Consider the following 22,363-nt stretch of genomic DNA (forward strand, 5'->3'; position numbering starts at 1 on the left):
AACGTAGGATAATAGGAAAGGAATAGGGAAGGGTAGTAATAAGTGGGGTAAGATAGGAAAAGACAGACGAGAGGAAAGGGAGAAAAGAGAAAGAGGTAAGTGCACGTGAAAAGAAATTGAGAGAGTATAAGATTGTTGATGATAAAAGGGAAAGAAAAGGGATTTGTTGAAAGGTGAAGTTGTAGAAGTCCAATGTTAAGGGGAGTGAAGAGGGGGTAGATTGGGAAAAGAATGGCAAAAATGTTGAAGTAAAGAAGGAAAAAATTATTGGAAAGGGATAGGAATGTGAAAGGTAGTGATTTAAAAAGGGGATGAGAAAGAATGGAATAAGTGCAAGTATTATGCAGAATGGGAAGAATATCTTAATAGTTGAAATTTAGATAAGAAATCATAACGAAATAGGTTTCATTTTTTTAAAGAAATTGTTATAAATATATTTAAAAGAACTTTTCTGTCAAATATAAAAATCAATTTTATGTTTATGTAATTGTGAGCTTGACGTTGCTATTCCAGAATGACTCAAGGACTTATTTTACGGTTATTTTTTCAAAAACAAGGCCACTATGATTTCAATAATAATATTCTTAAAAATAATGAAATTAGCAAACTGCATGAAATTAGAATCAATAAAACTACCGAGCGTTTATGACCGCTTCTCATCTGTTTTTTAACAGCCACCATTTTTAATAATTTGATTAAATTGAACATTCAAAATCCTTCAATAAATCGTCAAAATTTCTCAATTAACCATATGGAACTATAAATTTCTTGAGAGTCCTTGAAAATAATTAGTAAGGTAAATGTTGATGTTCAAAAAAAAATTATGTTGCCACTAGAAATAAAATTTATCCTGTTGGGATCTTTTCATATCCATTCATCTTTAGTATAAAGGTTATACATTTATCTAAAAAAATTCCTTTCGAACACCATGGACACGACTCACAGTGAAAAATAATTACTTCCGCTGGCTTCTCTGTAATTTATTTGCTATTAAAAAGGACGAATCAAAAACCAAATAAATTAATAGACTAGATTGAATTGCTTTTTAAGATAAATAGTAAAAAATAGTTTTTTAATATCATCTAAGAGATAAATATTACAAAATAAGTTTTTTGAGTGCTTCCAAGTATATTCCTCTGCCAATAAATTTGCATACCTCTGATTTAAATTTAAAAGTGGGGAACCAATATAAATTATTCATTATCGCAAACTCATAATCCGCGACGTGCTGAATAAATTCGACAGAATAATCAGAGATTTAACGAAAATTAAAAATATTTAATAAGCTCTATAGAGTATTTGCTTATCAGAAGATTGGTTCATCTTGTACCATTAAAGGCAGATTATTTTTTTTAATCTCTTCAATTTGAAATTTTCACTATCATAGTTTACAAGTTCACTTAAAGCAGGTGTATCTCATCTCATTAACAAACTGTAAACCTACTTTTTTAATCCTCCACTAGCAGGAAATTAAACTTTTTTCAAAGTGTTTTTGAATCACATAAATGTTTATGGTAGTCATTTGAGATAAAAACTTAAATTGAGAATTAATATAATTGTGGTTTTTCAATGAATAATTCATCTGAATATTTATGAAAATATTACTATGATGAGTTTTTTTTTGTATGTTATAGCATCTATTTTCTTAAATATGATAAAAGCAAGGACAATATTTTTTATAACTGATGAAATTGATATCTTAAGTATGTACACTACGTACAATCAATCTCAAAAGTTGCCTATTCTTAAAATGATTTATAAAATCGACAAAAAAATATATATTATTAATTTTTGTAAATCTTAATGGAGGCTTCTAAGCACACTTCAGAAAAAAACACAGGTAAAATTATTTATTTGACAGTAGTTATTTAAAGATTAAGTGCTTCCTTTCTTTTAAGGGAAAAGTTACAATCTTTATTTAATCGAATCCACATTTTATTCTTTGAAGAATTCTCTAGAATGTCATTTGGGTGACTTTGATTAAAATTAAAATTATAATTGTTTCTAACAATAATAAATGTAGAATTTTTCAATCATTTTTGATTAAATCATCCAAAATAGAAATTTAGAGAATCCTTTGAAGAATAAAATGAGACCCTTGTCATTAGAATTAAATAAAAATGGAACTTTAGCCTCAGGAGAAAGAAAAAATTGAACCTTCAAATAACTATTAATAAATAAACAATTTTAATCTAAATCATTCTTTCTTAAAGCGTGTTCAGAAGCCTCCATCGAGATTCATAGAACTCAATAATAGATATTTTTTTCTTGACTTTATCAATCATTTTAAAGATACGCAACTTTTGAGATTGATTGCTCGTAGTTTAAATCCTCACCATCATAATTAATGCACAATATTTTTGTACAATATATAGACAACCAAACCATTGCACTTTTGTTAAAAAAAAAAAACAATTTTCAGCGAACAACACTAGCATATCCTATTATTTAAATAATGTAAATATTCTTTGAAGTATAAAGACTACTATTAGACATAGCAATTTTACAGAAAAGAAACTAACATAAAATAACAAAAAATTGTTTAAGTTTGTGTATCTTCTTTTAAACCCACAATTTTTTCTTTTAATAACTGGTTTCCGGTGAAAAAATTTACCATAACCTGAAATCGTGCAAAAATGGCCAATTTTCTTGGAAACGTATACCAATTTCGGATGAACAATACTGACATAAACTAAAATTGTTTGAAAATGTTACATCTCCTTGGGAATACAATGATTTTTTTATTAAAATTAACAATTACCGGTATAAAAAGCAAACGAAAACAAAAATTGGTATTTAATGACTGCATGATAATTTTAAATATATCTGTTGATCGAAAGGAAAAATAGTGCCAAATTGTAAATATATAAAAAAAATATAATCACTTTTGTTGAAAATAACCGATTTCCGGTGAAAACCGACGACATAAACTAAAATTGTTAGATGGTTTTCAATCGTCTTCGAAGTAAAACTTTTTCACGAATGAAAAAATTTTGACCAAAAACACTAAGTTTTCTTTTTATTTCTGCATTCTATTCAAATTATAATGATTTATTTTAAGTACCAATTTTTGATTTAAAACACAAACGTTAACTAAAGTTTTTGAAGAATGATGACTTTTCTTTGAAATATCATGATTTTACTGAAAGTTCATTATCTTACTTAAAAATTCATACGTTTTGTTGAAATTTAAACTATTTATTTCAAAATCAATCTCTTTTAATTTATTCTTTTCATCAAAAATTCACATATTTGGTTAAAAATTTATCTGTTTTGTTTAAAATGTTTTTTTTCTTTAAATTTATTTTTAACTAAAAATGGAACTTTTCAATTCGTAGGTACAAATTCATATTTTTTAATTGTAAATCCGTCTTTTTGGGTAGAAAAATGATCTTCTCTTTACTATAAATTGAAAAATAATATTTTACATGTAATGGTTGAAAATTTCACTATTATGGTAAAAATTCCATTTTTCTTAGTAAAATTGTCATCTATTTGGATATAAATGCAACTGCTCGGTACAAAATTAATATTCTGCAACTGTTTCTCGTTCAAAATTAAAGCCTTTTTTATAAAAATATCCACTATATTACATTATTCGTTGAAAATTCATTTCTTTGACTGAAAATTATTTTTTAAACTAAAAGTTTAAACATTTTAGTTAAGCATACAGAATTGCAGTTACAAAAGCGTCTTTTTGGTTAAAAGCTGGACTCAATTATTAATCAATTATAAAACTCAATTATTTGTGTAAAAGTTGAACAATTTTGAGAAGAAATTATTTTTTTGATTTGTTTCTTTTGCTTTGTAAAGTTTTCTCGTTTTTTGTCAAAAGGGCAACTGATTTGTTTAAAAATACTGTTTTTTATAATTTATAAATATGGAATGAACATGAAACAACTTTACAGCAGCTTCGGCTTTTGGCTCGAAATTGCTCAAATTTAGATGTACTTTTTCTCTTGACTGAAAAATATATATATCCATATTTTTTTGACAATTCATCTTTGAGCGTTAAATAGTCAACTATGCGGTTAAACTTTCATTTTTTGGTTACAAATTAAAAAATATTTTATTGTAATATATTTTATTTTATGCAAAAGTTAACTATTTTATTGGAAAATGTTTTGTTTTTTGAATATCGTTGAAAATTCAAATTTTATGGTTTAAAAAGTCAACTTTTTTTCAATTCGTTAACTTAGACAGAAAATTGGTCTTTTCGGATTAAAGATGTATTTCTTGGTAGGAACTTAACTTTCTCCTGAAAAATTCACTTATTTACTTAGAAATGCTAAAATTGAGTTTAAAATATAAATACTTTGTTGAAAATTTAACGGTTTTTGTAATTATCCTTTTTTGATCAAGAATTCAACGGTTTTGCTCAAAATTCGTTCCTTTGGATTTAAAATTAATCTTTTATGATACCAAAGCCATATTTTTTTATTTAAATAAATAGAAAATTAGGTATTTTATGTTGAACATTTTACCAAATTAAATAGCTGCTCTTTGAATACAAATGATAATGGAAAATGAAAAGTTGATCAGGAAACAATCAGGGAATTTTAAAAACAAAATGCTTCCCCCCATGTTTGAACTCCCCCTACTTATTTGTATTTCTTTTTATTATTTGAATTTCTGATTTTCGGTATCAAATAAAAATTGTTGTGTACCAAAAATAGTATCCTGAACATTGGAAAAAATGTAGTGATTCTGATGGAACCCCACAACTTTTTTCTGTAGTCCAAATTTAAAAAAAAAAGATGTGATTTCGCTCCACCTAACACCAATTTTCTTTGGCTGAGTTCCGAATTTCGATGCCAGACTGGCAGTCATCCTCTCTCTTTCTGTCGCAATTCATTCTGTACGGGTGCGTTAAAAGATACATGCAATATTCCCACAAGTAGTATAGCACTATGTACTGGCAGGCATTTTCGAGTAGTTTCATCCCTCTATTATGTTTGTCCTAGCACCCCATCCACTATTCTGTCATTTTCCGTCTCAACTTGGCGCCATCCTGGCTGCCGAGAGATGACTTATTATCTCTCAGATGATACGGGACTACCACATTTGAAAATCGAAAACTAGCTCGGTATATATGTGGAATACGAAACTGGCTTGGGAATTATATTACGTATATATATCTGTACTTGTTTCAGCAGGGTTGCGACGAAGTGAATTTGAGAATTTCTACTCTTTTTTCAAATTACCGTTATCAAATTAAGTCAGCTTTCGAGATAGTAGTCTTTTGCCCGTAAAATATCTCCTGTGGTAATATATCTTTTCAAAATGACTCTGAAGTCGAGTTTAGCTCCGAGCGGAATATTCTCCTTATACATCTTATCTGAATAGTCTTTCGGTGATTTAAACAATATTGAAGTCGACCTTTTTATCGCCGTTTTATGCTTTATTTGAGAATTTTATATTATATTTAATCTTCTACATTTCTTATGAACTTCATGGTGAAAATTTATTTTCAGAATAATAGGGATCGTTTTTCAAATGCGATACCAAATTGGGTTCATTTTTAATTAAAAAAGATGACTTTTCTACCATGAAAGATGTATTTTTAATTAAAAAAAAGCATTTTTAACCAAACTATTGAATTTTCGATAAAAAAAAAGATTTTAGCAAAGCAGTTGATTTTTTAAGCTAAAGGAGTGATTTTCAATAAGGTGTTCGATTTTTCCTACAAAAAAGATTAAAATTCAACCAAAAACGATTGAATTTTCTGGCTAAAAAGACGAATTGTTTAGAAAACATTTGATTAATTACTTGTCTATAACAGAAAGTAAATTATCTCCCAATACACAATTTTTAACTAGTTTAATTACACCAGAAAAACTAACTTTTATTAAAAGAGGGTTTTTGACCAAAGAAGACGACTGCCTTAAAGTAATAGAATTATTAATATTAACAAATACATTTTCAACCAAATTGTCGATTCTTTAAAGAACCAAGATTAAATTTTAAACCAAAGAAGATCCGACTAATTTTCTAACCAAGAGAAGAATTTTAAACTAAATACATGAATTTTCCATGAAAATGTTAAATTTTCATCAAAGTTCTTGAATTTGAAGAGAACAAAATGAATTATTCACAAAACAATTCACTTTTCGTTTAAAAAATAAAAATTTTTAAACCCAAAAGTTAAATTAAAAAGAATTATTTTCAACCCAAGAAGATAAATTTTCTACCATTAAAGATCAATTTCCTCCAAAAAAATTTATAATTTTGACCAATCAAATGAAAAGAAAAACAAAAAATGTTCAATAAAAAAGCAACATTTTCAACTACAACAATAAGCTTTTAACAAAATAGTTAAATTTTTAAGCAAAAAGATGGATTTTTCCACTAGAACCATTAACATTTTATTAAAGGAGAGGAATTTGCAAACAAAAAATCACAAATCTCTAACCTTTTTGTTGAATTTTTCAGACAAATTATCTACAAAAGAGGTCAAATTTCAATTGAGAAATATAATTTAAAAAAAAGATTATTTTCTAAAAAATCAATCAATTTTCTTTCATGTAGTTGAATATCAGTAAAAGACTTTCATTTGCAACCAAATATTTTAACTTGAAAAGAAAAAAATCAATTTTCAACCAAAAAGATCGTTTCTTACCCTTTCACCAAAAGACGAATTTTCAACCATTTGGGTGAAAAAATTTTATGTTAACAAAATATTTGAATTCATAACCCAAAAATATTAATTTTCAAACCAAAAATACAAAACACACATGTTTTCCACCATAGTTGAATTTTTAACTTATAAAGTGTAAATTTCTAACCAAAAATAGAATAGGTGAATTTTTAGATGAAAAACAAATTTTGCAGGTTAAAAAAAATTAATTTTCACCAAAAAACTAACATTATTACCCAAAAAGGTGAATCTTAAAAAATTTTTAAACAAAGTAACTAAACTAAGTATTTGAATTTCGAATCAAAAAAGATTTTTTTTTCAACCAAATAGTTGAATATTCTACTTCTAAAGGATACTTTACTTTACTAAAAATTAAAAAGTTGAAATTTCATCAATAAAATTATTTTTTATTAAAGAAAAGACAATTGTCAAAGAAGATATGTTTTCATTTAAAGAGGTGAATCTAAAAAATAAAGTTTTAACAAAGTAGTTCACCTTTTAACCAAGTATACCAAATAGTTTATTTTTCTTAAAAATCGTTCAATTTATTACCAAATAGTTGATGATAGATATTTCAACCTGATAATAATTCAAACTAGAATCAGATAAAAATAATCAAAACAGAATGATTTGTAACTAAGCAGTTACATTTTTATAAAAAAATATGAATTTCTAAACAAGACGATTAATTTTCTACCAAAAAACGCGAATTAAAAAAATCTAGTTATATTTGCAGCAGAAAAACTAAAATTATGAATCTTAACAAAAAATGTTCATACCACGAAAATCAATCCACTACTAAAAAAAATATTCATTTTGCACCAAAGTACTTGAACTATTGACCAATTTTGAGAATTTATTTTAAAAAAAAAGTTTTAACAAAATACTTACATTTTGAATAAAACAAATACACTTTCAACCAAATAGTAAATTTTTAAGCCAAACGAGATGAATTGAGAACCTAAAACATAATAATAGACTTCTCAATCAAAAATATTTGGATTTTCTTATTGAGGTCTATTACTTGAATATTCATTTATGCTGAAAAATAATTTTTTTTTTAATTAAGGAAAAAAATAGGAATTATTAAAAAATAGCAACAAAAGAAAATAGCAGCAACGTTATTTCTACTGCCCCCTCGCCCCTTACAACAAACATCGTTTGATTGTAACTCTGAAGCTTCTATGATTATAACGAATTTAAAGTAGTTTGTGTCAAACTTTAAAAACAGATGGTGTTCACAGAATATTAAATTTGAAAAAATATTCGTAAGTCGTCTGAGAAGACGGGAAAAACAATAAGTGGAACCTAAAAGAACAATTCCAAAGCCATATAAAAAAGGAAGAAGCCTTTTTTTGAATTTTGCTCTAAAATTTGTACTGTTAATGCAGCAGATTCATTTCCCAAGTTGGGATTCAAACAAAAATGGTGTGAATTATATCACATGAAAGATGAAAAATAACACGTCCCATGCTTAATAACTGCGAAGCCTTTTAACAACTCCGAAGCCCTTTAGGGCATGTGTTGGTAAAATGTTCAAGCCACCTTGTCGAGATGGAGAAAACCTTTTTCTTTGCTTCTGGATAGAGCAACAATTTTTCAAAAGGAAGCTTTTTTAAAAAAGTTTTCTCGAACTTCTTTAGAAAGTATTTTTCATAGATATTTTTTTTACGAAGAATATCCTGGAAGTCTCTTTATACAAATTTACGTAAAGGATATATATATATATAAGTTCAGTCTTCAGAAATCATTATAAAGAAATTGTAAGAAAAATTTTTTAACAGATTCTCAAACCGGAAGTAAAATAATAATTTATGCAAAAATAACGAAAATATTATTCAGACTATTTTTTAGTGTTTTCTATAAAAACTGATAACAATGGTTGAAATAATTTAGATTTTCTTAATATTATTCAGAATTACTTAGAACGTTAATTAACTCACATTTCAGAAACCAAAATTGAAATCTATTTTCAAATCGGTCATATATATTTATTTTATTGAATTCCTAATATTACCCAGAAGCATTCTGAGATGTAAGTTGCAAGCGTTTTCAAGAATAATTTATGCCACGTCTTGGCTGTTCGTGTTCACATTCCCTAAAGTGATTAACGTTCACGCGAAGCGACTGAACACAGTTGAACGAATGTGCAAGAAATGTACACAAATCCACTCGAAGCGTATTTGCACAGGAAATAATTAATTGCTAAAATGGTCATTTTTAAATTAGCTTAAAATACATTAATTAAATGCGAAGATAAAAATGTCTGGATGGTTATCTTAATTAAATTATACTTTGACCGCTACAGAAAACTGTCGATTTTACAATATTTAATCAAATTTCTCATTACTTATCTTGATAAACCTAGAAATATAGTCAAAGCAATAAAAATGACAATATTCCACGATCGAAAAATTTTGATCCTGCAGAAGATTGAAATTTTATTTTATTTCTTGGAACTTGTACTTCCCGTCGTATGGTATCATGAACGAGAATTCTATTTGTCCTTTTTGGAAGTGTTTATCGACAGAAAAAAATTTATTACTCATGTTGATATTTTCAAATCAATTAAAAACATGTTAGTTACATACAAAGAAGAAAGTTACCTTCAAACGGAGTAATTTAGGACATGTGGGGTAAATTTTGACACCCCTAAATTCTCTAAACTATCAGGATGGATTTCTCAAAACCGTTCCAAGAATTAAAAATTAATTCGAGCCTTATCTTGTTCTGGATTCTGGTTAAAACCGCCAACTTAAATTAATTTGAACTAATGTCGGAATTTACCCCACATGTCGGAAGTTACCCCGTTTGAATACACTTAAAAGTATTCTTAAATTGAATTATACTTTTATTGCTACAGATAACTCAACTCCCTGTTTGACAAAATTTCATTAAATTTTTTATTACTTCTCCCGATAAATTAAAAAATATACTTAAGAAAATCAAAATAACAAAATCCCACTATTGAAAATGTGATAATTCAGAAAAGAAAGAAAAAGAATTTTATTATTTGAAAGTTGAATTTCCCATCAAGCGGTATCGTGAACTAAAATGCCTTTTGTCCTTTCTGTTAGTGTTTCTCAACACTTGGTTCCATGAAATGCTGTAGGCAACGATAAAATCTTATTGCTAGCGAGCAAAGAGGAAACCAGCAGAAAATTCTTCTGATAGCACGTCGAGATAAAAAAAGAACAACGAAAGAGTACAAAACGAAAAAACTAGAATCTTTCTGTCTCTCAATGGCCGTGCCTTTCCCAATGGAGCATTTTCAACTATCAAGGAAGAACTCATCTAAAGCTCTCCCCACCGAAAAACACTTCTTGTCTTTATCTTTATTCCTATGTTTTACCAGTAGAGAAAACTTTTTAAAGTCTGCAAACTCCTCGTTTTTAAGAAATTTAAGGTTATTTAACTGATATAAGCAATAAAAATAATCAATTAAACTAAGGTTTCCAGAAGACTTAAATAGAAAAAGGCAAGATGTTCATTCTTTAAAAAAAAGTATATTTGTGAAGTTGTCTTTATTTAAAAAAATGGGTTTCTTATTAAGTCGATTGAAATTAAAAACAAAATTTTTAATCTTCAAATTAACCTATGAAATGTATGCACTATGATAATATGTTATTTACACAGTACCGTACTTACACCAGAGAGTATTTTTTTAAATAAAGACCACGTCCGTGAGAGAGCTTAACAAGGGGATTTTACGATAAGGGTTGATTTTTTATTCTGGTGTGAGCTGTAAAAAGGGTTTTAGCACTTAAGGGAGATTTGTTAGAATAAAGAAAGCTGGAGGGGTGATTTTTGAGAATAGAAATATTTCGAACAAGACTTTTTATTTTAGGGGTGATTTTCGGAACTGGAGAGAGCTAGTCAAGGGAGTTTTAAACAATGATTTTTTAGGCTGCAGATATCTAAAAAAGGGTTTTTTGCACTTAGAGGTGACTTTTCCAACTGGAGAAAGCTAGATGCGGTTATTATATACTTTGGGTGATGTTTGAGTCTGAAAATATTTTTAGAAGGGGTTTTTCTTTTTGGAGGTGATTTTTGGGACTGGAGAGAGATTATAAAATTAAAAATGATTTTTTGGGCTGGTTAGAGCTGCAAAAGCGGTGTTTGCACTTAGGGGTGATTTTTGGGTCAGGGAAGAACTTTGAGGGGGATTTTATACTTCAGGATGATTTTTGGGTCTGGTAAGAACTGCGTAAAGGGTTATGCACTCAGGGGTAATTTTTGGGACTAAATAAAGCTGGACAAGTAGAGTTTATATTTAGGGTGATTTTTTGGACTGGGCAGAGCTACAAAAGTGGTGATTTTTGGAACTGGAGAAAGCTGATCAAGAGGATTTTATATTAGGGTGATTTTTGGGGCTGGGAAGAGTAACTTGAACCTTTTTTACTTTTCGAGGTGATTTTTGGTACTGGGGAGAGCTGTACAACAAAATTTTTTAGTTAAGGGTGATTTTCGGTCTGGCGGAAGCTGCAAAAGGGCTTTTTAAATTTTTTGGTGATTTTTGGAACTGCAGAGGACTATAAAGCTGATTTTAAATTTAGAAATAATTTTTGGGGCTCGGAAGAGCCATAAAAGAAGAACAATTTTCGGACGACCTAAGACGACCTAAGGCGGGCTTTGACCTAACTGGTTCTTTATTTGAGTAAATAATTTGTTTATTAAAAAAGAAAAATTTCGGCATATATCAAAAAGTGCTTTTTCCTTAACTAATTTGATTTTAAAATCTTAAAAAATAGGAAAACTCTTGCAGGTTTAAATTAAAACTTTTAGATTATTCAAATCCTAACTTTTTATACCGGAATTGGGAATTTTTAATAGAAATTCTGAGATTGCAAAAACTCTAAATTTCAAACCAATTTACGCTCTTCTACTTTTTTAACGTCTTTTTATCGGAAATCGATATTGCTAAACAAAAATTAATATATTTTAAAGGGTCATAATTGCTTGCCGATTCTGGATTACGTTATCATTTCACATGAAAAATTAATATTTAAAAACAAAAATAATTACAGTTTAACCAATATTTTCAAATTTTTACCAGCTTAATTTTCTGTTCTGTTATGTCTTTTTTTAAATTATTGTTATTTTTAATAAAAAATAGTCATATTTTAAATAAAATGAAAAATTTCGCATCAACTTTATGTTGTTCTAGTGTAATTCTTCTTAAATTAATATTTTTAACAAAAATTCATTAGATTTATATCCTGTAATTTTTGTGTAAAATAATAAACTGTACAATCATAAACAATTTCAGACCATATTATTGTTTCTCTTTAAAAATTGCTATTGTTATTTATAAGAATCATCAGATTTCAAAGACAATCCATAATTTTTTTAACAACTGTAGGTTACTTTGGGATTTTATATAGAAAATTAGAATTTTTAATCAAAATTCAGTACAATTTAAAGAAACTTTAAAATCACTGAGCAACTTTAGATTCTGTTAGTGTTTTTTATAAAAAATTGGTATTTCTAATAAGAAAATTAAATCTAGAAGAAGATTTACAATTTTTTAGCCGTTTAAGGTTAAGATTTTTCACTTCAAATTTGCTTTTTAAAGCAAAACACGTTATTTAAAAAAATAGAATTCATAATCCTAAATTTTTTTATGAAATCAAATTATTGAATTTAAAGCATATTTAAAATTGTTTAGTGCTTTTCGTATCAAATTTGTATTTTTTGATCAAGAAAAATGATAACATTTTAGAGATAATGATTCGGATTCATAAAGTTCCAAATTTTAATTTGTCTTGCATTTTAAATTAGTAGTTTCAAAAAAATCATTGTATTTCAAATAAGATTAAAATTCTGTGACAAATTTTATATTATACTCACTTTTTTTAACCAGACATTTGCATAGATGGCATAGATTACAAGAAAAAGATTGATAATTTTAAAAAAAATTTATAGTTATAAAACAATTTTTGATTACTTCATCTCAGTTTTTTTTCGAAAATTTTCAATATTAATAAAAACAATTTGGAATAACAAAATATTTACCATATTTAAAACAAAGAGTATATCCATATTTTCCAAAAGAAATCGGTTATTTAAACAATAAACTATTTAGCATAGAAAATCGAACTTAGAATTTCGAAAAACTTTAGGTTACGTTAGTTTTTTTGTGGTCGGAAGTTAGTACATTTGAACAAAAATGTAACGGTTTCATTTGATATATATCTCAAATATTAAAAATATATAAATTATGATATGTGAATCTTTATATAATTATTATATGTTTATAGATCCTAATATGTGAATTATTAATATATTGTGAATAAATCAATAATAGGTACTGTAAAATAAACAAATTTAGTTTAAATATTACTTTTTTTAACTTATGATTTATAATTCAATAGATTTTTTTTTAAATTTCTGTTTCAGGCCTCATTTTATTCGACTGCACTGAAAACCCTGATCTCTGTGTCGACTGTGATACTGCTTGGCCTCATATTTGCTTATCATGCTTTAGAAGTTCAGGTGCGTATACTTGACTATTTTTTCAATTCAAAATGTTTTCTTAATTCTTTTTAGAACATATGATTTAAATTTATTTTATTTTCTAAATAAAATTATATTATAAAGTAACGATTTATGATTCAAATTTTTTCTTAAAGCATTCCTTACGCGGCCATTATCTGATTTTTTTCACAAAATACAATTTTATATCGTAGAAAAAGTAAAGATCAGGTGAGGGAAATGTGCTGAGAATGATTCTTAAAAACAACTTTATGTACGATATAAAAACCTTTATGAAAACCCAAATGACACCCTTAATTGTTTTTTTTTCTAATTTACTATTCATCTATTTAAATTTTGATTATTTTAATTAAAGAAAGTTTGAAATCCTAAACCAAAAAAACGTATTAATAATGAAGTTTAGATTTTTTGAAACATATGAAGTTAAAATATATTTAATTATCGATTCCGTTTAGAAACTCCAAATTCGTTTTTTCTAGAACCCCATATTTTCCTATTATTATTTTATCGGTTCTGATACATCAAAGACACTTAAGTTTTTAATTTTTTTTCAAACTAGTTTCTGAACGATTCTTTCGATCTCATTTCATTTTAATTCCCAATAAAATCTTTTTCGAAATTTCTTTAAAATATTTTTAAACATTTCTGATTTCTTGACAGGCTTCAACTTAATTTTATTCCAAAATCGATTTGGAGACGCTTACGGATTATAGATAAAAATAAAAGTTATAAAATACCTTTTTTGAAATTCAACAGTCTCACAATATTCCTATATTTCTTATAATCCTTTTCTAATCCTTTTACAAGTGACCTGAAATATCATGAAATCGTTTAAAACATTCTGAAAATGGCTACATCTTTTTAAAATACTCTTCAATGTCACAAAATTGGTTGAAATCTATTTGTACACACTTAAAAATGGTGCGATTTACCCCTGTCATGTTTTGAAACCCATTTAAAATAATTCAAATCTTTCAAAATCACTCCAAATTTCTTAAAATCTTCTTTAATTAATTAAAATTCCTAGGTATCCTGTGAAAAGTTGTGCAAATTAATCTTTTTTTTTACTTAATGAAATGAAGTTTTATCCTCCTATTGAAGCAGATAATTTATTGTCGATATTTTCAGGAACAATTAAATTTTTCTTATAATAACAATGCAAAATTAAATTAACAGTTTTAAACAAATTAAATGTTAGCAGCGAGTTGCAGACAATCAGGGTTTTAACAAAAACGAGTGTGAGATGGGCGAGACTTTTTGTTGCTTTACTTTTTTTAGACGGATTTTTTAAAAGTTTATTTTCTAAATCCATGGAAAAAGAAAGTTATATGCAGACAGTTTTTTTTAAACCTGTTTATTTTTTAACCCGGAAACATATTATATAAATTTTTTCAGGTATGACTTAATAATGAATTTAAATTCGAAAAAAATGTTTGTTTAAACAAAATATTATCGTTGATAACCATTTTTATCTTGATTAATATCAGATAATTGCGGTTTAAAAAAAAACTTTTGTCCATTTTTTACTTAGTGAGGTAATCATTAATGCCAGTTAGCAAAAATGGTTTTTTAAACATCTTATTATTGTTTATGAATGTATTCTTTTGCATAAGTGCTAAAAAGATAAAGTTTTTTCCCAAAATTCTAAGTTTTTTTGCCCCTTGAAACAAGATGTTCCTTTTTTGTGAATACATTTTTCTCAAATAAAACATATATTTTAAATGTTCTTTCAATGTTCTATATTGATTATATTAAATTTAAATTTTGCCTCAAATAGTTACAAAGAGATTTTTTGCTGAAATTAATATTAAATTTAATTATTTGTGCCTAACTATAATGTGAAAGGAAACCCCAAAATTTCAGAAATATTCTCAACTTTCTAGCATCACTCCAAGAGAAGACTATGTTTGTCAACTTGCATTAATTTTTTCATAACTTAGTGAAAAGTTTGAAAAAGTTATAGAGTTAAGAAAAAAACCTCTACTTTTTGGCACAAAGCTAAGAAATGTTAGTGATAAACAATAATATATTGTTTAAACATCTATTTTAACTTGCATTATTTATTAATTCACGAAGTAATTAGTGGGTAAAAATATAAAAATTCCAGAAGGAAACGCAACTATCCAGCAATAATAAAGAAGAATATAGTTATAAAAAAATGCAGTTTGTTCAGAAAATTGTTATTATAAAATTGAAAATGATATAAAAACGTTCAAAAAATAAATTTCGTAAACGATAATTAATTATTAACATCACTATAATTTCACAATGGACAAGAAGGAGAAACGTTCAGAAAAAACAGCGACTTTCTATTTCAATTGTAAAAGAAAATTGCTAAAAGCAATCATGAATTGTGTAAACAATTTATGCAAATATCTAATTATTAGTATAAAGTAGTATTTTATGAATTGGAAAATTGTATATTTTAAAAATCCCAGAAAAATCATATTGAACGCCAAAAAATTAAAAAAAACTCATTTTTTTACTTTCGGGGTTTTTTTGGGACTCGGTAAAATAGACTTATGCGGGTGACATTTAAAAAACAATATTTTTTTTCGTATTCTTTCGAAGAATTTCTTGGAAAACCTTACGTAAACAGCGAATTTTCTATTATCTGAATTCGAAGTTAATTTTATTATTTTGTTAAAAATTCGTCTTTATTTTGTTGAAAAATGTGTTTTAAAATAAAAATATCTTTTGTTAAAAACATTAACGTTTACATTTTTTTGTTCCAAGAGCATCTTTTTTTGTTTTATACTCAGCTACTTTGTTAAACATTCTTTTTTTTGTCAACTCGACATTTTAGTTAAGAAACCTTTTTTTATCAAAATTTTTAGCTAGAATATTGATTTTTTTAGATAATGATTTTGTATTTTTGTTCAGAAATTTGTTTGAGTGAAAATTCAACTAATGCGTTGTAAATTTCTTGACAAGCGAATATTTAGTTTCAAATTTATATATTATTTAAAAATAAATTTTTTGTTTCGAAATCTCACATATTTTCTTAAATCTTGGTTTATTGTTGTTGTACAAAATCTATGTTTCTAACTCACAATTGAACTATTTCATTCATGTTTAAAAAATTAATTTTTTGTATTTCAAGAATCAATATTCATGTGTCTTGCTTAAAATTGAACATTTAATACAAAATGCATCCTTTTCCATTGGAAATACAAATGTTTGGTTGAAAATTAATCTGTTTTTGTCGAGGATTCAACTATTTTGTTGATATTTTGCATTTTTCGTTAAATTTAATTTTCTTGTTTTTGAAATTAAAAACCTTTTTGATTGGAACATAAATGATTTAAATATTCATCACTCCAGCTTAAAACTTTTTTTTAAATAATTTTTTAGAACGAAAATTTAACTATTTTGTTAAAAATTCATGTTTTTTTTATTTTGGTAAAAACTTTTTTCTCTATCATTTAATATGTTGTAGTTTTGATTCCAAGTTCATAATAATTATTAAAAAAAAAATTTTTTTTTCTTGAAGTTTGACAAAATTTTTTATATTTTGTTGAAATTATTACACGTGTCAATTATAATCCTCTTATTTTATTGACGATTTCTGATTGTAAATTAATGTTCTTCACTGAAAATTTAATACTCCTTATAAAATTAGGAGTGACAGTTGTCACCAAAGGTATTTAAAATAAACTTATAAACAAAATTTTTTGTCCATAACATTATTGATCTTCTAGTTGCAAGGTTGCTTTATACCCAAAAGAAAAAGAAAAAATTTTGTCGGGAAAATAAGAAATTGGTTATGTAAAAGTCTCATACATAATTAAAGATATAACCAATCTTCACAAAGAAGAAGATTTTCCAAGCAATAAACCTATAATCTCCACATACAGAAAATTTTTTTGAAGATTCATCTAATCTTTTCTTTAGATGTCCCTGGACCATTCTATTGTTGAAAAGCCTTATAGATCTGCGGAAGAGCATCTCTTGCAGACTTCTGATATTTTATTTTATTTTTTTAGTTATTTTTTTCGTTATCTCTTAACTATCTCTATGCTCTAGCTGGAATGTGCAAGGAACTATATTTCTAAGTTGTGTAGGTGTGCAATATATCCATAAAGTAGAGAATTCCTTATATAAAAGTGAACTTGTTTGTGTATGTGCTTTTTACAAGAAGCACGTCCTGTACTCTTACATCCTATCTAAAATCCTTCTCGTCGGCAAGACGGGATAAGAAAATACATACCTCGAATTGTATGATCAGCAAATTTCGCCTTTACACAAGTATGCACCCAACTTAAGAACGCTTCCTCAATATTTCTTATATTTTATGCCAATGTGAAACCCTGGAAATTTCATTTCTCTATAAAAAATTAGACCTGCAACAATTTTCTCAATTTCACATGGATAGATTTTAAATTAAATCAGGTTATCTGGTCCTAGAATTGATTTTTTTTCAAAACTATAAGGAAAACAAAATAATATGAATGATAATATATAATACAAATTTCAAAAAACTGTTTATTTGTTAAAATTGTTTGAATAATGAAATTTGAGCAAAAATTTAATTCTGAGATATTAGGAAAAATTTCTTTATTTTTAGAAGATGTTCAGGATTTTCAGAAGTTTGGAAGAAATCTAGAAATATTTGATACATTTTTGGAAACCATTTAGAGTTTTCAAATATTTCTAATCTAATCAAAACTTTTCAAATTCATAAAAATATTTTCAACGAACTAGAATTTTTCCTAAAATTTAAAGAATAATCATTTAAAATGTGAAAAATTGCCGTAGAATCTTCTCAATCTTCCCAGAAATTTAAAGAAAAATGGGTTATTCTCTTGAAACCTTTAAAAATTTTTTGAAACCTTTTAAAGCTTACTTAAAGAAAATCTAAATTTCTAACATCCTTCAAAGCTGGAAACTGGTTTTAAATCTCTTTAGTGTTTCTCAATATTTCTTAAATTTACGATATTTTTTGAATTTTGAATTATGTTAAATTTACACATTTTACTTTACAATCTTCTACATTTTTAAGTATAAGTATTAAGTAAATTCTTTTTTTAATCTTTTTAACCTTCTTAACCTTCTATTTTTGAAAAATATTTTAATTTGTCAAGAATTTTGTTTATATCCTGCAAACTTAAAAAAATTCTCTTCAAATCTTTCATATTATTTTATGGCGATTTTTGAAATCCTTTAAAATATTTTTGAATAATAACCTGGAACTAATTTTTTTTAATCATATGTAATTAAAATTTGTTCTGAACTTTTTGAAATTCTGCAAAATTGAAAAATTGCCTTAAATACGTTCATATTCCTTTTGGGCAATTTCCGAAATCTTTTGAAATCTTTTGAGATCTTTTGAAGTCCTTTTCAATAATGTCCTGAAATGGATTTTTCGAAATAAAAAACTATTTTCATATTTTATAGGAACCTATTTTTTCATTTTCGTGAAAACTCACAAAAATCTTTAAAAACCTTTAAAACCCTTTAAAAGTGTTAATTATTCAGGAACCGTTTCTAAACTTCTAAATGTCTCTTGAAGCTACTGACAATTTTTCCAAAATTATATAAGAGGTTTTCAATATTTTTCTGTTTCTTTTTAGAAGTCATTACAAGACATTCATTTAAAATCTTCGCATGAATCTTAAGAAATTTTTTTCACTTTTCTGACACCCTACAAAATTCCGCTTACCTAGAAAGTTTTTGAATCCTGGAAAATAAAAGATTTGTGTTCGTTAAATTTTTATTTAATATAATGGCGTAAAACATTAGTTTCTCGATACGTAAAACTTTTATATTACAAGGGTCAGAATTTTAATATAGAGAAAATTCCGTAATTGTAACTGAAAATTACGAAGTTTGTAACTGAGTTATCCCGAATTTACCTTAAGTTTGCGAAACTTATACCTTAATTTTATCAAATGTATCAGAATGTTCTAAAACTCATCATGTGGATGACATTATTTTGCCGAAGAAATAAAGTTACAGATAATGTTTATTAACGAAAATAAAAAGGAAGCAAAATTAATAAATTCTCGATACTAGTAAATTCTCCCAAAAAATATATTTAAAAATATAATATTATTCTAAAAAATGTAAAAAATATTATACTTAAAGATCTGTTCCTTTGTTGGGATTTTAAAATCATCAGGATTATGAAATTTAGAAAATTAATTAATTCCGTGAAGTTGAAATTTCGGGCTTTTAAAAACTCTGGTTTTATAGTTTTAGAAATTTAAAGTATCTAAATTTTTCTAGTATTATGAATTATTTTAATTCAATTGAATTTTTAAATTTAATTTTTGCCTGTAGCTCGTTTTTATTTTCTGGAATTTGAAATTTGGAAAATTTTATAGTTCGGTAATTAAAATTTTGGTAATTTGCAACATGCGGGATATTTGTTTTCCGTATAAATAATGTCTTCCCATATAAATTTAGCTGTTTTAAAACATAAAGCTATAGATTTTTAGAAAATAATTGTATTTTTATTAAATTTCTGTCATGTATGATTTTAAAAGAAAATGTTCTTAAATCTTTCATTAAATTTACATAAATTCTTAAACATTCCAACGATTTAAAACAATTTTGGTAAAAGACAAATGTTTTGTTAAAATTTGGTTCAAAATTCATATTTTTCGGTTGAAAGGTCAACTCTTTTGCAGGAAAGTAGGCTTGAAAATGAAACATTTTGGACTCTTAAAGAATATCTATGAATTTTAAACGATGTAGGAATAATTTTAACTAATTTTTAAAGTTTAAAAAATATGTTAGCTGCTTTTAATGGTTATTAAAATATTTGAGAGTACAGCACAAAAAGTTTTTAAACTTTTTAATGGATTTTAAAGAATTTTTAGGGATTTAATGTATTTTAAAAGATTTTCGGGATTCTGAAAATATTTCTAAATATTTCTAAAGATATCGCAGTACTTTCAAATTCAGTTTAAATAACTTCCAAATATTTAAAGAAATTTTATAGATTTTTTTAGTATTTTAAAAAATTCTCGATAATTTTAAGGAGTTTCCTCGGTTTTCATGAATATTTAAAAATTTCGAGGCCTATGATCGATTCGAATGGATTTTACGAGGTTTCAGATAAATTTACAATATTTCATAAGCTTTCAGAAGATTTCTAAGCATTTTAAGAACTTGAACTTTTTTAAATATTATAGGGTAATACTTTACACACTTATTAATAAAATGAATAAGCAACCTTTTTTGATAATAATTTCAAAAGTTACTTACACTACAAGAAGTAATTAAATTTTTTCTGAAATAAAAAAGCTTACGTAATGGCTTTTATCAAAAATTGTATTTTTCTTTCAATAGAACTGCTTCTAAAAAAATTTTAACAGGAGAACAGAGCTTTATTTTAATTCAATATTAAATAAAAAAAATTTGAACCGAAATAAAGACAGCGTTGCAAGAAATTTAGCAAACATTTTCATTTATTCGGTACAATTTTTTGGCGACGAACCCGCTCTTGTTCTACAAATTTTTCGAATTTTTTGATCAACATTCACAAAAGTATTTACAAAAAGAATTTACAAAAGCTTGTGAAATATTATTAAAACCTGTAAACTGACATGGTATCCAGATACTTGTTATCCAGCTAGATTTACGTCATATTTCCCCAGGCACTTTAGAACTACACATGCGGAAAAATATTGCTGTGGAAAATACAGGAGAATTTGATCGAATAGGATATTTCGAGATAGGAACGATTTATTTATATAATTTAGCAATAATTGAAAAGGAACAAATTAGATCAAAAAAATAAACAGAAAAATTAACGTAGTTGATTGCCTTTCATGTGAAATGCATAATTTTAATTGAAAGTACAGTGCACTCTTGCTTATTCCAAGGCGCGCCTATTTCGAGGCTTACCTATTTCAAGGCTGACCTATTTCGTCACCTCCCACCTCGATCCCTGTACATTCTCGCCCACATAAGTAGCTGACTATTTAAAAACAAGCTCGAAGAGCGGGAATCTATTTTAAATTGAGTATTTTAGCATGACGTCATGGGAATGCAAATGAATTTTTGAAAAAAAATTCCATTGCGTAAAAGTAAGTCATAAACTTACGAATGTTAATATTTTTCAAGTGTAAAATGTATTTTCTCAGTGATATTAGTGTATTATATCGATTTTGTCAGAATCGGGTACACTAACCTCAAATTTAGGATGTTTGATTGTATTTCGTGAAAATGAAAGGCCTTCATCTGATAAAAGGATGAAACAGAATTGCAAAAATACATTATGTTCTTGAGAAATATTATTATTCGGACATTTATAACTTACTTGTACGTTTAGAATATTTACTTTAAAAAGACGTATGCATTCCTATGTCATACTAAAATACTAAATAATCCGAGAACTACTTTGGTCATTTTTTTATTTTTTACATTGAGTTTTAGTTAGCAAATTTTACTATTTCGAAAAAATGTTATATTCGTCACGTCGTGCTTAAAAAAAAACACTTGAAAAACACTGAAATTTATGATGCGCAAAGGCAAGGACGCACACATGCTTGCAGTGCGCGCATCGACACAAGGCCAGGGCAGCCAATGGAAGTCGCTGAAATACATAAATTTTTACGTTTCGCAACCCATGAAATAGGCAAGATTTTATTGTACTCAAAATGAAGTTTCGTTTGAAGAAAATTACTTTTGCTTTCTCCAAAACAAATTTGAAACGGCTTTATCCAATTCACAAAGTTTTATGGAACTTTTAAAATTAGCAATAAAACTGTAGTTACTTTTGCAACAAATAAAAGGGATCTAAAATAATCCTTACAATCTCAATCAGATAAAATGTTAGTGCTTGGTCACCTGTTCAAGAAAAAAGGAAATCCAATAAACCTAAACAGAACTTGATGAAACTTACGACTAACAGGTCGCGAAAGGATTTACGTTCACGCAGCTTGTCGCTCTAAAGCTGACGTCGTAAAACGAAATTCGGGGACAAAAGATGAAATACGAAAAATCAAAGAAATTTGCAACAAAATTGAATATAAAAAAACTATCCGCTAAATTTTAAATTATTTGTAACTAAAAAATAGCGCGCTAACTAGATGTTGCTTATTTTTATTGGCTCATTATTAAATAACAAAAATGCTTAAGTTTATAGCACTATAACATATAATAATAATTATTGTTATTATTATTATTACACCATTAAGCCATTTCCCTTTCGGGGTAGGCGTGACTCACTCGGCAGAGGAAAGGAGTAGTGTGTGGATGGGATAGAGATTTTTCAGATTG

The 22,363-nt window shown here is 26.5% G+C and overlaps 1 protein-coding gene across 1 annotated transcript in view; it reads left to right on the forward strand.

Moving 5' to 3' along the window:
* LOC117182986 (small conductance calcium-activated potassium channel protein-like) overlaps positions 1-22,363 on the forward strand; it is a 144,477-nt gene that overhangs the window by 35,520 nt on the left and 86,594 nt on the right. The window contains exon 4 of the mRNA XM_033376112.1: positions 13,037-13,132. Coding sequence (XP_033232003.1) covers positions 13,037-13,132 — 96 coding nt within the window. The remainder of the gene's footprint in view (positions 1-13,036; positions 13,133-22,363) is intronic.

This window comes from Belonocnema kinseyi, chromosome 2 (genome assembly GCF_010883055.1).
Source record: "Belonocnema kinseyi isolate 2016_QV_RU_SX_M_011 chromosome 2, B_treatae_v1, whole genome shotgun sequence".
Lineage (NCBI taxonomy): Eukaryota > Metazoa > Arthropoda > Insecta > Hymenoptera > Cynipidae > Belonocnema > Belonocnema kinseyi.